At 34.0% G+C, this 14,117-nt stretch overlaps 3 protein-coding genes across 4 annotated transcripts in view; 2 read left to right on the top strand and 1 right to left on the bottom strand.

Annotated features, from left to right (window-relative positions):
• Window positions 1-14,117, top strand: part of LOC146921376 (putative LRR receptor-like serine/threonine-protein kinase At1g14390) — a 47,587-nt gene that overhangs the window by 9,963 nt on the left and 23,507 nt on the right. The window lies entirely within an intron of this gene.
• On the top strand, window positions 211-4,962 carry LOC146921381 (outer plastidial membrane protein porin-like). Its single transcript, XM_085714811.1, has 6 exons — window positions 211-386; window positions 624-694; window positions 3,030-3,146; window positions 3,278-3,364; window positions 3,468-3,694; window positions 4,488-4,962. Exons 1-6 carry the CDS (start codon window positions 344-346, stop codon window positions 4,789-4,791), a joined length of 849 nt encoding a protein of 282 aa, XP_085570937.1. The 5' UTR covers window positions 211-343; the 3' UTR covers window positions 4,792-4,962.
• On the bottom strand, window positions 6,641-12,888 carry LOC146921380 (uncharacterized). Of its 2 annotated transcripts, XR_015012136.1 has the most exons (10): window positions 12,757-12,888; window positions 12,594-12,652; window positions 12,331-12,420; window positions 12,009-12,080; window positions 11,388-11,447; window positions 10,214-10,291; window positions 7,918-7,989; window positions 7,522-7,605; window positions 6,784-6,945; window positions 6,641-6,744 (listed from the first exon to the last, which is right to left on the bottom strand). XR_015012136.1 is itself a non-coding variant. In XM_085714820.1 (9 exons), the coding sequence occupies exons 1-9, from the start codon at window positions 12,806-12,808 to the stop codon at window positions 6,895-6,897; spliced, it is 618 nt and encodes a 205-aa protein (XP_085570946.1). In that variant the 5' UTR covers window positions 12,809-12,888; the 3' UTR covers window positions 6,641-6,894. The 2 variants fall into 2 exon arrangements, 1 of the variants encoding a protein (XP_085570946.1); XM_085714820.1 differs by having other exon boundaries at window positions 6,641-6,945.

Raw genomic sequence — 14,117 nt, 5'->3', positions numbered from 1 at the left:
CTAAACTTCGTGATCTGATTTGAACCCGAACTCGTCTACTTGTCAATGAGTTTCAATTCGTATATTTATCAAAATAAAAAAGTTTAAAGGAAAAATAATAATTGTTTTTGTCTACAACTTACAAAAAAAAAAACAAAAAAAAAGTACATTACTACCAGCTGTAAAAAGATAAGGAAAGACACAGAGATTCTTACCAGCTGTAAAAAAAAATTACATTATTTGATTCATTTCCATTGCTTCATTGCGACAAACAACCATGCAACGGTGATATAGAAAGAGGAGACCGGAGTTGAAATTTCTTCTAGTATTTTCATTCATCTACTTCACTTCACTTCACTTCACTATGGGTCCTGGACTTTACTCTGCATTTGGTCAGAAAGCTAGAGGTATTCTTTTCTTGTTCAACTTCAGTTTCATATGCTACTGTGCTTTTGCTTAAAACTTCAATGTGTATATTAAGAATGGAAAAAGTGAGAATCTTTGTTGTCAAAATTTGAAGGTGAAGGGAACTCGGTTGTGCCAAATAGCACCTTTCTATACCATTACATATAATGGTGCACATTAAAGGACCATTAAGATTTAATTGATGCAATTTTAATAAGTTTTTTGTTTGTTTTGTGTAGATCTCTTATTCAAGGATTACCACTCTGACAAGAAAATTACTGCCACCTCCCCCTGCTCGCTTAAAGGACCTGTGAGTTGATTTTTCATTTTTGTTTTAAATTCCATTTTTTTTCCCTATTTAGTTTATTATTATTATGTTTTCTATGCTATGTGTATGAATAATAACGATAATAAGGTAAATGTTAATATGTGCCCACATATTGAGGAACTTAATGTTTCTAAACTTTGTCTAATTATGACCAAATTCACAAAATATAATTAACTATGTTCATTCTGGTAACATAATTAACTATATTATGCTTGTAGATTCATATTTCTTTGTGCTTTGAATACATTATAGAGCACTTGTCATGCATTGTTTAGTGAAGCATGTTGTTATGATACAAGCAAAGCAAGAATGTCTCGTCAGCAAAATTAGTTGTAACAAAAAGATATGAATCATATGTAAGGAGTTGTGTGTGCAAGGAAGTGAATAAAGGGTATGTAATAGAAGTGTAAGAATGAGAAAGGGTGCAGAATTTGTTGAACATCTCTATTCCTCCCTGTGGCATTCTTTGGAATGATTTCTTCTTCTTACTCTTAGTCTTATGCTAAGATCTATCTTACTTTCAGTACTTTTCCCTTCCGTAAATTGTATTGTTGAACTTGTGTTAAATCTCTGTCATGAATACATAGTTCATTGTTCACTAAATTGGTCCATTTACCATCTTCCCAAAAATCACAAACCCTTACAATGGTGCTTTCATCAAGGATTTTATCGGAAGAAACTTTTTTGTCCTTCCTGCAACACATGAAAGTGTTATTCATGCCTCCAAACTATTTGAGAGCTTGGCAGATGTTGTGATATGGTCTGGTTTGATTAAGAGTTGTGCTAGCTTTTGTTCAGCTAATTTAGCTTCCTACCTCTTCGTGGTTATGGTTCTGCTGGGTCTTAAGATTGGCAATTGTACACTTTTTATATTTTGCTCGCCCAATATTCAGTTTGACAATCACCACATATGCCTTGATGTGGAGCTCATACACACTGCCACATTTTCCCATGCCAAGGTTTCTCTTCAAATCCCAATCCAATTAATTAAGAAGCTTCAAGCACATGTGTTACTGCATAATTCAATTCTGGGTTCAACCATCACAAACTATCTTGGTCTTAATTACATTGTGGCATATCCTCCACCGCCACCAGAACCACCAGACGAAGTTGTCATCCAGACACCGCTGCTTGTGCAGCATCTGCTTGAACTGTCCTGTTTGTCCTCGCTTCTCTTGCTCACAGGTATGCCTCTCGCTATGACATTGAGCCTTGCATTTTATATGGAAATGAGGGAGCATGCACAAGAACCTGTGGCAGATTTTCTAAGTGCTAAACACCATGGGATAACTCTTTATAAAGAATCAATGGTACATGATGGTGATATCAGGTGTTGTGAAGTCCGAAAGCATGTTGCAAGTTCCTTGCTATGAATTTTTAATTTTATTTTGACATGTTTGAAATTGGACCATGGAGACTGATTGATCCAACAATTAATTTGTGCAAAGCTTTGGAACAAGATGTGATTATTTGTTTCAACTTGCAAGTGTTCTGATTCTGAGCAAATAAATCCACTAAATCAGAAACTAATGGAGTACGGGACTTTTGACTCATGGCCAGTTATTGAAATTAACAGTTCTATTGTACTTGGTTGGCACATTCAGAGTATGATGACTATCATGCAGTAGATTGGCATATAGCTTGGGTTCCCAAAATTGTTGGGAGTATATCCTCTGCACAAAAGCGAGACTCTCCAGCTGTCAAGCACTTATGTATCAAACAATGGGATCCAAGAGTGTTCTGTTGTGACAATTTCTCCCTTGAAGACAAGATTGATTTTAATGGGAGTGTTAATGCTATGATACAAGCAAAGCAAGAATGCCTCGTCAGCAAAATTAGTTTTAACGGAACGATAGGAATCACATGTAAGGAGTTGTGTGTACAAGGAAGTGAGTATGAGGTATATAATAGCAGTGTAAGGAATGAGAAAGGGTGCAGAATTTGATGAACATCTCTATTCCTCCCTTTGGCATTCTTCGGGATGATTTCTTCTTCTTAGTCTTGTGCTAAGATCTATCTTACTTTCAATTCTTTTCCCTTCCTTAAATTGTATTGTTACATTGTTGTACTTGTGTTAATCTCTGTCATGAATACATAGTTCACTGTTCACTAAATTGGTTCATTTACCATCTTCCCAAAAATCACAAACCTTTACACATGTGTAGTGAGCAGCTGAGTAATTCTTTGATGATATTTCTTGCAGTCTATTTGGTAGGGAGGTTTGGAGGGGTGTTTGTTTAATGTATGAGTTACAATTACATGATTTAATACATGTTTAACAATTTATGTTATATAATTACTTTTTGTCTTGTAATAGGCTGCAACATGGTCATTTACACAAAAGGGTGAAGGGTTTGAGGCTGATATTGCTACCCAATTGAAGAACAAAAATATCACCGCTGATATCAAAGCATACACAAATCCTAATTTGAATGTGAGTTTAACATTCTTGTCTCAATATCTATTATTCTTTGCCCTTGGTAACAATTAAATCTATACCTATTTATGATCTTCAAATTCATATGATCATTATACTGAAGTACAATAAATGCTTGTACATTCCAGCTATTCACAACCATCACTGTCAACGAACCTGCTCCTGGTGTGAAGGCTATTCTAAGCTTCAAAGCTCATGAACAAACGTCTGGAATTGTAAGATAGTCAACCATTTCACATAATATAGTTCAAATCCAAAGTTAATCGAGTTGTGTACAATTTAAATTACATTGATTGATTGTTTTGTTTTTTGGAACAGGTTGAATTACAATACCTGCACGACTATGTTGGAATATGCGGCAACATTGGACTGAAAGCACATCCAGATGCTAACTTGTCTCTTGCTATTGGAACTGATGTCCTTGCTTTTGGTACAGATTTTTCTTTTGACGCTGAACTTTTTCAAAGACAACTTAACTGCGAGGTAACAAAAGCGAATGTTGGAATGAGCTATGTAAAAGACAACTTAACCGGGGCATTGACTTTGTGAGTAACTCCTCTGTGCTGAAGTGCTTCCAATTAATCATCTTCATTCATTTCACTATATAACATGAACGTTAGCCATTGCATGTAGTAGTTATGAAGCACAGACACCTCTAGGACTAGCTGTGTCGCGGTGTCTGACACTCCTATGACACTTGTCCGACACGTGTCGGACAACTAAAATCGGTGTCCTATATAAAATTGTTTTTTTCTTTAATTCGACACTCCTAGAACCGGTGTCCGACACCTATATAACACTCATACGAGCCGTGTCGGAAAACTCAGACAAATATCTAAAACATTTTTTTCTCTCTTGCTTCCACATACCGTAGATACAAAAGTTACATATGTTTTGAGAAATGTTGATCAATTAGGGGGTAATAGACATTACAGTTGATTATAACATTTTTAACTTTTTTGACAGTAGATGAATAAATAAATGTCAAATACTACGATATCTTGTTTTAAAACTTTTTCAAATGAAATAACTTGCTCAAGTTAGATGCTTATATATGTATTTTGATTTTCATTTTAGGCCGTATATAAATAAATTAACATATATGTAGCGGTGTCGGTGTCCTATATTTTTTACACTAGCGGTGTCAAAGTGTCCGGTGTCAGTGTCGTGTCAGGTGTCCTTGTCGGAGTCCATGCTTCATAGGCCCCCCTCCCTCTTAAGTATACATGTTTACTTGTACACAATATCCAAATTTAAATTATTTCCATAGTTTTGTTTGTGTTGGATGAGATAGTATGAGTTTGTATGAACTGTGATGTGATTATCTCTTGTGTGCAGGAATCTCATACATAATGCGTTGAATGCGTCCTTTTATCAGGTTATTAACCCCTTAACCAACACTGCTGTTGGTGTTGAAATAAATCACCAATTCATAGCTAAAAAGAACACCTTTACCATCGGCGCTCAACATACATTTGATCCATTGACCATGGCGAAGGCTCGCATCAGCGACTCAGGCATGGCAAGCGCACTTATCCAGCACCGGTGGTGTCCCAAATCATTTTTCACCATCTCTGGCGAGGTAGACACCAAGGACATTAACAGGGGTGTTAAAGTTGGACTCAGTTTGGTTGTAGATTAGTTTTATTGAGGTAGGCTTTAGGAACTCTTCTTGGGTAAGAAGTGTTCTAGATGTTTTCTTTGCAGTCGAGCAATTCAACCTTTAATAAGTTTTTTATGAAATGATTGTCCATGGGTTTAGCAGACCTATTTTATTAAACCGAGAATTGGTACTTTGAGTTTTGACAGCGAAGTTTATATTGTTTGGTACTATACTAATTTTTGCAGTATTTCCATACATATGTGGTCATGATTGATGTTTTGATATCTCCTTGCGCTCCTAAGTCTTCATTAGGACTTGGATGCAATGGCTCCTAAATCATTTTGGCAGGTAATTTTCTTCTGAGAAAAGTGAATATGCATGCACTGATAGTGGCAACATGCACTGATAGTGGCCAATAAGAATCAGTGCAACTGTAGAAACTTTCTTCTCATCTTAGGACTGTTAATTGAATATGCGTGTTTATCCCTATGTCCAATTGATAATGGAATTCATGTTTTTTTCTTAACCTAAGTTACATAATTGTTTTAATTTAATGCTCTTTGGACCGACTTTAATCGATGAAGACTGGTCGATCTTTGTGGCTTATTTGAAATGTTCTAAAATTGGTTATTTTGGTTTAGTCAGATTCTTTTGATATTTGTATTGGTTTTTCATTATATCTTAAAGACATCTTAATTAATGTAAGTTTATCTAATAAAAATCCATATGACGATTTTTCCCTATAGTTGTAAGAAGGTTTTAGTTTGAAAAATATTATAAAATTCATTTTATTTATATTCTTGTGAGAACTAGGTGCTCAATTTTCAACTTATTTACCTTTGCCAAAAAAAAATTCAACTTATTTACCTTTTAAAAGGTTTTCAGAGTAAAATGGTGATATCCGTCGGGATATTATCCTAGCTCTATCATATACATTTTCCCACAATTTCTTAGGTGCAAAGCTTAATCATGAGAAAGCTAATGAACAAGTTGGTTGGAAATTTCTCTGATACTTAATTTTCTTTAGCTTCCTCATGTCCGTTATGAGTGCGTTTGTTTGAGATTTTTTTAGAAAAATATCTATTTTTTGTGTAAAAATCATTTTTGTCATTTTTAAGTGTTTGTTTAGGATTTTTAGAAAAATCATTTCTTCAAAAAAAAATCTATTTTGACTCTAAAATGAAAAGTTATTAGGATTAGCTTTTCTCAAAATCCATTTTTTCAAAAATAAAGAGGTAACACATGAACTAGTTAAAAATCATTTTTTTTGTGCAGTTGACAAACACAAATAGCTTAAGAATTTAGGGCTATGTTGTTTAACGTAAAACAAAAACACTTAACAAACAAAATAAAAAGAAAAAATACAAAGTCAATTCTCAATTCTCGGTGGTACCGAAATGATAGTGTTTTTTTTTGTAGGATTTTAAGGTTTTTAGTTTTTTAACTAAAGTGGCATGACAAAAAGTGTCTTACAATAGTGGAGGTTGGTTTTTTGGTCAAAATCGAATAGATGTAGGTTGTTAACTTACTCTTTAATGTTTTTATCTTTAATGTTTTTAAGTGTGTAAATTAACAAATCCAATATAGGAAAAATTATCCCTTTTTTTTTTTGAATCGACAAATATTATTAAACGTCATCCCCGCAAGACGCAAGGTATGGACGAAACAACATACAAATAGTGCCGCATATAGACGGTACACCATAACCACCTAAAAAACACCCATGAAGATAATTCTACCAAAACACATCACCACCTAAAATAGACTCCAAAAAAAACAAGCACTGTAAATACGGTATCCACCACCGCCCATCGTCACTACTCACCCACAAAGAACACCCTGAAAATAAACTCCTAGACCCCAACACCCAAGCTGAGCCACATTATCCTTTAGAGTGCACTAATAAAAAATCTCGTCATTGAGATGTCATCCACTTCAATTATATTTACAACACCGACTAAAAATAAACTAAACGTCCTGCATAACTGTTGTTACATAGTCCAACTCAAATTACCACATGAAAGAATTTAAGATTTCTAAATGAGTAATTATTAAAACAATAACAACACAATAAACCTCCTCAGCCAAATTCTCAGTAAGAACTTTGTCCTCCTCGGGCTCCATACTCCTCCTCAGCCAAATTCAAATGTAAGAACTTTGACCTCCACCGGCTAGTATATTCTCTTTCAACTTCTGATCATAACATAAAAATATAGGTAAGAAATTATACACGTAGTACATAAAATAACACAATTTATGGGGGACAGAAATTTCAATGTTACTTTACAACAGTGATGACTTAGATATGGTAACTATGATGGTTAACTATCTAAATATGGTTAACCATCTAGCCGTGTATTGAGCTTAGGGATTTGGGAGAAAATCAACTTAGCATTTACAGAACTTTTTTTTTTTGGTGCTCACATTTACAGAATTTATATTGAAAACAGGAAATTACTTCACTGATGACTCATGCCAGAGCTAGATTGATATTTCAAAATCATTTCAAATGAAAATGAAAATTAAAAATCATGCCAGGCTACAAACTATCATGCAACATTAAAAGAAGAAAATGAAAATAGAAAATGTTATTGTAAATCAAACAAGACCAAGATCTTCAAGCACATCAAGGTTTCTCGCCCACAACAAGAAGCAACAGATAGCAAATGATTATTGATAATCCAAACCAAATATAATTTGCATATTCAGCAACAACAAATTATTATTGGATGACAAACAACAAAAGCTGCTGATAAATGTAATCTTCACCTGTATTTTCCCACTTATTTCAAGCATCAAGTCTATTCCATGTACAGGGTGCTTAATAACCGATCTTGAATGATTTGTATTGTCCTGTAACCAGACTATAAAATCAGTATATTCTTTACGAGGACAAAGAGAAGTACTAATCAAAGAACTAATTACTAATGTTTGCCATTAAAAAAAAAAAAAGTATTATTGTCACGTGACAAATTCAACAGTGTTTTGTGCAGTGTTATAATGCGATGGAATCAAAGGCTTGCACAATGAGGATAAATAAATTCATAGCTGAACAAAGCTGGATTTGGAGTCTGATATTCAAAAATATTTTGAACCAACAGATCGTGACATCCCTGCATTTTGTGGTGGATGGGGGGGTTGACACTTAATCAACCAGTTGGTTACCTGAGCATCAGCGGAATCAGCATCTTCAGCTCGACTATGTCCTCCACCGGCTCGTAGTCTTCTTTCAGCTTTCTGATCATAAAATATGGGTGAGAAATCAAACAGAGTACATAGAATAACACAATCAGACAAACTTTCACTTGATTCAATTTACCGAATCAATAATAGTTACATTCTTTAAGCTCATAAAGGTTTCTTGCCCTCACCAACACACCAAAAAAGGAATGATCGTCCAAACAAAATATAATTTGTATGTTCAACAATACCATGTTTTTAAAGGATGACAAACAACAAAAGCCGCTGGTAAATTTAATCTCCACAGGTTAAAGCCTTTTCCATGTACAAACAAAACCCTAAAGATGTTCTATGATATGTATCGTCCTGTATCCGGACTATCACATCAATATTTTCTTTAGGCATAACAAAATTAACCATTTTCATCCCAAGACCAGCACTTAAATTTTTTATGCGTAACATACGTCAACAAAAAATAAATTATACAAGGATTTTCAAAATGAAGTAAACAAAAAAGTTGGCTACAAAATCACATGCCAGCTTCCGATTTTATGGAGGACACGAAAAAATACATGTATCCGACTCCGTATCTATTCTATTGGTATTAAAAGTTACTTTACAATAGTGACGACTCAGATATGGTAACTATGATGGTTAACTATCTATGGTTTAACCATCCAGCTGTGACTAACTCAAGATGGTCAATTAGTTAAAGGCAAACTAGTCAGTCAAGATCCTACACAGGATCAGGAAGGGATCATCGTGAATCGGGGGATCGTAACACGGATTGTAAGATCCTACCAATTTCACAAACTCGTATACAAATGCATTTAGAACAATATAATTAAGTAATAAAATTTAAATTACGTTCAAAATATTTGATATAACTCTGATTGTGGATTATCATATTCATATAAAGTCACAGAAAATAATACAACGAAGTCCTGTGTAAGTGGGTTCAGTAAGCCCTAATACTCCCCCAAAGCTCATACCTGGTGACTGTCAAGAAGAGAGAAGAAATCACATACTGAGCTTGGAAGTTAACCAAGGCAGTAGCAGAATAATTGAATGTGACTCTTATGTCTTCTGCATAAACAAGCATGTAAATGATGATAGAACTTTGCTACTAAGCGAGCCTTGTACTTAGTTTCTGAATCATTTGGGTTTTCTTCACACGAAATATACATTTGCAGCCTAATGGTACCTGTTTAGAGGGAGAGAGAGACAAGGCCCGTGTGGAATTTCTTTGAACTTTGAAGAGCCAAAATTCACATTTCATTGCTGCAAGCCATGTAGGGTTGGCCAAGGTTTGCTTGGTGGTTTATTAGGTTCCATGTGAGTAAGAAGAAGAGAATGGATGTGCATTGGCAGTGTTATGAACCTTTCTTTTGGTATAGAAAGTATTCCCAAAATCGGGCTGAAATGGATACACACGATAATGATTCTAACTAGAATAAAGATTGATCTATACTATGTTTGTTATTATCAATTGAATGGGATAATAGGATTGAAACAAAATATACCAAAGGCATACAATGAAGATGATACCTTGCACACAAGGCTAAACCCAAAGGAGCATTCTCCTTTCATACTAGAGCATTGTCTAGTCACTAAACCCTGTCAGGTTAGTACGGTTTCGGACGGTTTAAACCAGTTTTTACGGGCTTTTTCCGGTTTAACTGACTACCTGTTTTGTACAGATGTCCGGACCGGAAACAGCCCGGATTACCGGCCAGCCGGTTAAACAATCCGGTCTGTTCCGGTTTTTTAAACATTGGTTAGGAGTACCCGCTTAATATACTAGGCACAGTATCTGATCACTACCACTGCAGCATTTATACAGTTAGTACTTAATAGTTAGTTGGATTCTGTCATAAAAGGTAGTACTGGTCTCAGATACAGTTATTGTATTTACACTAAATTTACAGCTCAGATTTACAAAGAAACCTCTGTTTCTTTTCTCATTACTCACTGTCTCTTCTCTTTCTCTCAAATTCTCTTTCCTGTTCATATTCTATAGTACTTTGTATTTATTTTCTCAATATATATAATTCAAATGAAAAATAAAAATCATGCCAGACTACAAAATATTCTTCGTCATTAAAAACAGAAAATGAAAATAAAAAATGTTCTTGTGAATTAAACAAGAGGCTTCACACCCACACCAACAAACAACAGATAATGAATGATGGTTTAAACCAAATATAATTTGCATATTCATAAACAAGAAATTATTACTGGATGACAAACAACAAAAGCTTCTGATAAATGTAATCTTCACCTGTGTTTTCCCCCTTTTTTCTGGCATCAACTCATGTACAGGGTTCTTGATAACCCTTGTTGAATGATTTGTATTGTCCTGTAACCAGACTATTAAATCAGTATTTTCTTTAGGCACAACAGAATTAACCATTTTCATACCAAAACCTTCCGTGCATACATATTATTTTAGTAAAAGGGCAACCCGGTGCACTAAAGCTCCCGCATACGCAGGGTCCGGGAAGGGGTCCCACCATTTGGTGTATTGTACATACATATTATTTTAGTATTTGAATTTTTTATGCCATGTTGTAATTCAATGTGTAAAAAAAAATTAAACAATATAATTCAAATAAAGAGAAAAAAAAAGTTGATTGCAATACATGCTATTTTCAAATTTTTAATAGGGACATGAAAAGCATACCTACTTCCAAATCTATGTGGCTTATTGAGTATAGGAGGAATTCGAGAGAAAATTGAGTTGGCATTTCCTAAATATTCTATTGAAAATGAAAAGTTACTATATAACATTGATGACTCAGATATGGTTATAGTGATTAACTATCTAACTAGGGTTTAACCATCCAACTGTAACTAATTGATTATGGTTCAGTTAATTACAATTTACAAGTATAACTATACCACGTACGAAAAAATAATACAGAGTAGTCCTGTGCCGGTAGATTCAGTAAAAGTACTTATACTATGATACAGGCAACCTTTCATCTTAACATAGATAATTATACATGAAAGAACGACTGAGATAGAAAAAGGTAGCATGTATTCATAATTGTTTGCAACCTTAATGTCATGAGCACAAACTTAATATACAGTGTGCAGTATCTGATCACTGCCACTGCAGCAATTATATCAGTTAGTTATTAGTTGGACTTGGATTCTGATATAGAAGTTAGTTAGTGGTCACAGATTCAGTTATCGTAATTAAACTATTGTCTTTCATAAGTTTACAGAAAACCCCTGTTTTCTCTCTCATTGTCTTTTTCTGTCAATCTTTATTTCCTGCTAACATTCTATAATACTTCATATTTATTTATTTTCTAAGAACTAGATAGACATTATAGTTCAAATGAAAATTAAAAATAATGTCAAACTCCAAAATATCCATCTTCATTATTAAATACTAGCAAGATAACCCTGTTAACAATTAACCAGCAAATGCATGCAACAAAACATACCAATCTTTTCACTTTTTGTTGTGAGTTACTCATAGCAATAGCACTTTGAACTCCAGAAACCTGTGTAGGAGTATCACCATGTTAACCACATATTTCTTCTTTCCTTCCCATCATGTTTATAAATTGTAATATGTCATAGAAAAATTACACTTTCAATTCCATTATCCAGGACAGGAACACAGTTCAATTTGAACAAGCTAACTAGTGTACCCAAGTAACTTGTAAAATAATAGGCATCTATGGTGATTTTCTGAACTACAATATTTATAAACTGTGTTAACCTCAATGAATAAAGCAGTAAAACGATGAGCAGTATTATTATAGAAAATAAGCCAAGCCTTACAAATTACAAAGTTTAAACATCTAGAATTTAGATATAAAAATGAATTCTCTGTGATTTGATTTAAAGGATTGGACGTCAGTTATACAAAAAGGATAGCTGCAAGTTTAAAAAACTAAAAATCTGAATTTGTTGCATAGAATGAATAATCTTGTGCACTAGTTTTAAGGTAGAAAGAATAAATGGCAAGGAATAGTAAGGATAGAGACAAAGCAGCTGGTCTGCACGATACGGTTATAAGTCATTGACACCCCTACATTTGCGGGAGGGGGGTTTGTTACCTGAGCATCAGTGGAATCGGTATCTTCACCTTTAGGTGGATCCCCAGAATTCATCGATCCTTTCAACGGCAACTGCAACGAAATTATATAATGCAGAATGTAACACCGTCAGAGTTCAGAAACCTCTCATCCAGATGTAAAAAGTAGTAATGTATTAATTTAGGTTTAGTTTGAGATGTTCACACCAAAATTGTGGTCACAAATACGGAGGATGAGATGAAAAATAAATAAATCCAAATAATCCTCATCATCAATATCGTCACGCACAATTATCACTGGCCAATACACATTCAACACAATTTTAAACCGGTTTGTTTGTTACCTTAGCATCAGTAGAATCAGCATCTTCTTCTTCTTCTTCTTCACCACCCTCAGCCTGATCCACGGACTTGGGCGATCCATTCAACAGCAACTACAGCGAAATTAATATAACAGGTGTCAATAACCCTAAATTTTAGGAAGAAAACACATAAACGACTTAGATAGGTTTAATTAGAGACAATGACTCCAAACTTGAAACCCTAATTAAAAAACAGCATCATGCAAAAATTAAACTTGTTTTCAAAAATAAACATACATATGTACCTGTAGGTGGCGGGTAACATTGGAGAATGTGCCGTAACAGTAAAGGATGACGATGATACCTAAAGGAACGATGCGGAATCATTAGATAATGAGAACAACAAAATCTCGTTTAGAGAGAGAGAGAGAGAGAGAGAGAGAGAGAGAGAGAGAGAGAAGGAAGCACCTATTCCATTTACGATGACCAACTCGGAAATTTTGGCTCCGCTTATCGGCATGGCGCGGCACACGATGTGTATTTGTTGCGGCTCCTTCTAAGTTTATACCACGTTGTCCGCTCGCTCCTCTTTGTTGATGTGTTTCGTTTGAATTAATTTGATTTGATTTTATGACAATTTATAGGAAAGGTTAACAAGGAAGGACACTTGTTAAAAAAGTTGAAATAAAAAATTCATTTTGAATTTGTATATTTAACATATTAAAATATCAAAAAATCGTCCCATAAGTCCTAGCTCAGCTCATAAAAATGTCGAAATTGTTAGGTCGGACGTCATGACCAAATAACAAAAAATTTGTCCCATAAGTCATAGCACAACTGGCAAAAGTGCCGAAATTGTTAGGTCGGACGTCATGACCAGGGTTCGAACCACGATACCTCCACTTTGTGTTTTTGAGTTTATGATGGTTTTGCCATCTCGTTTATCTACCCAAAAAAAAAAATCAAAAATCTTTTTTCCTATATAAAAGTTTTTTTTTAACAAGCAAAAATGGATTATATTAACATTGCTATAGTAGTCTCCTCAACACAAGGTGTGCCGAGAAAACTACTAAAAAACAAGCAGCACAATCAAGATACAAAAAGTGGCTATCCAATGACACGACAAAGGACTCGACCACCACAAGTGTTCACCAAATACAAAAATAGTCTTTTTGACTTTCAACCACCACAAAAAATAATACTTTACTTTGTCTAATAGTTGATATATAGAGCATTCTTTCTGTTCTACACAAGAATTATTAATTATTTCTATTTTTAAATCCTTAACATTAACATGTATAAGTGGTTTAAAACATTTTTTTTAGCAAGACCCATAATTTATAAGCACCCTTTAATATCCTTTGAAATCACAATCCAATACACCCTCTAAGAAAAGTTTGTAGCGCAATTAGCATGTCCCTTTTGTGTATATAATATAGTTATCTTCCGCCCTATAATAATTGAACATGATATTCATCTCACACATATTAAGAAAGATCAAAATAATCAAATTCTGATAGGAAAAGGAAAGTAGATACGCAGTTATGCTAAGAACTATATATCTCCGTTTTAAAATGTTTGTCGTTTTAGCAAAAAATAAATGTTTTCAAATGAATGTCTCTTTAAGTTTCCAATGCAATAATAACCTTTTCTTTTCATTTGTACCCTTCAATAAATAATATATACACTATTTTCAAAGTATTATTTTTTTCTTTAATGAAAACAAACCAATAGTTGATTAAGATAATTTGGGAAAATAACATCTCTATTTCTTTTAATTAATGTATTTCTTAAAATGTGTCTAAATTCATTTTGAAAGGGAGTAAAAT

This window comes from Medicago sativa, chromosome 5 (assembly GCF_051527215.1).
Source record: "Medicago sativa cultivar Bolivia chromosome 5, Bolivia_mono, whole genome shotgun sequence".
Lineage (NCBI taxonomy): Eukaryota > Viridiplantae > Streptophyta > Magnoliopsida > Fabales > Fabaceae > Medicago > Medicago sativa.
The sequence above is the reverse complement of the archived record's forward strand: the minus strand, read 5'-3'. Positions and strand labels throughout refer to the sequence as shown.

Excerpts from the sequence above, each read along its gene's own strand:
- LOC146921381 (XM_085714811.1), top strand. The coding sequence starts at position 344 with ATGGGTCCTGGACTTTACTCTGCATTTGGTCAGAAAGCTAGAG. Across the intron at positions 695-3,029 it reads CCTGCTCGCTTAAAGGACCT|GCTGCAACATGGTCATTTAC; the intron begins GTGAGTTGATTT and ends GTCTTGTAATAG. Across the intron at positions 3,147-3,277 it reads ACACAAATCCTAATTTGAAT|CTATTCACAACCATCACTGT; the intron begins GTGAGTTTAACA and ends TGTACATTCCAG.
- LOC146921380 (XM_085714820.1), bottom strand. The coding sequence starts at position 12,808 with ATGCCGATAAGCGGAGCCAAAATTTCCGAGTTGGTCATCGTAAATGGA. Across the intron at positions 11,448-12,008 it reads CCGATTCCACTGATGCTCAG|GTTTCTGGAGTTCAAAGTGC; the intron begins GTAACAAACCCC and ends ACTCCTACACAG. Across the intron at positions 7,606-7,917 it reads CTGATTCCGCTGATGCTCAG|GACAATACAAATCATTCAAG; the intron begins GTAACCAACTGG and ends GTCTGGTTACAG.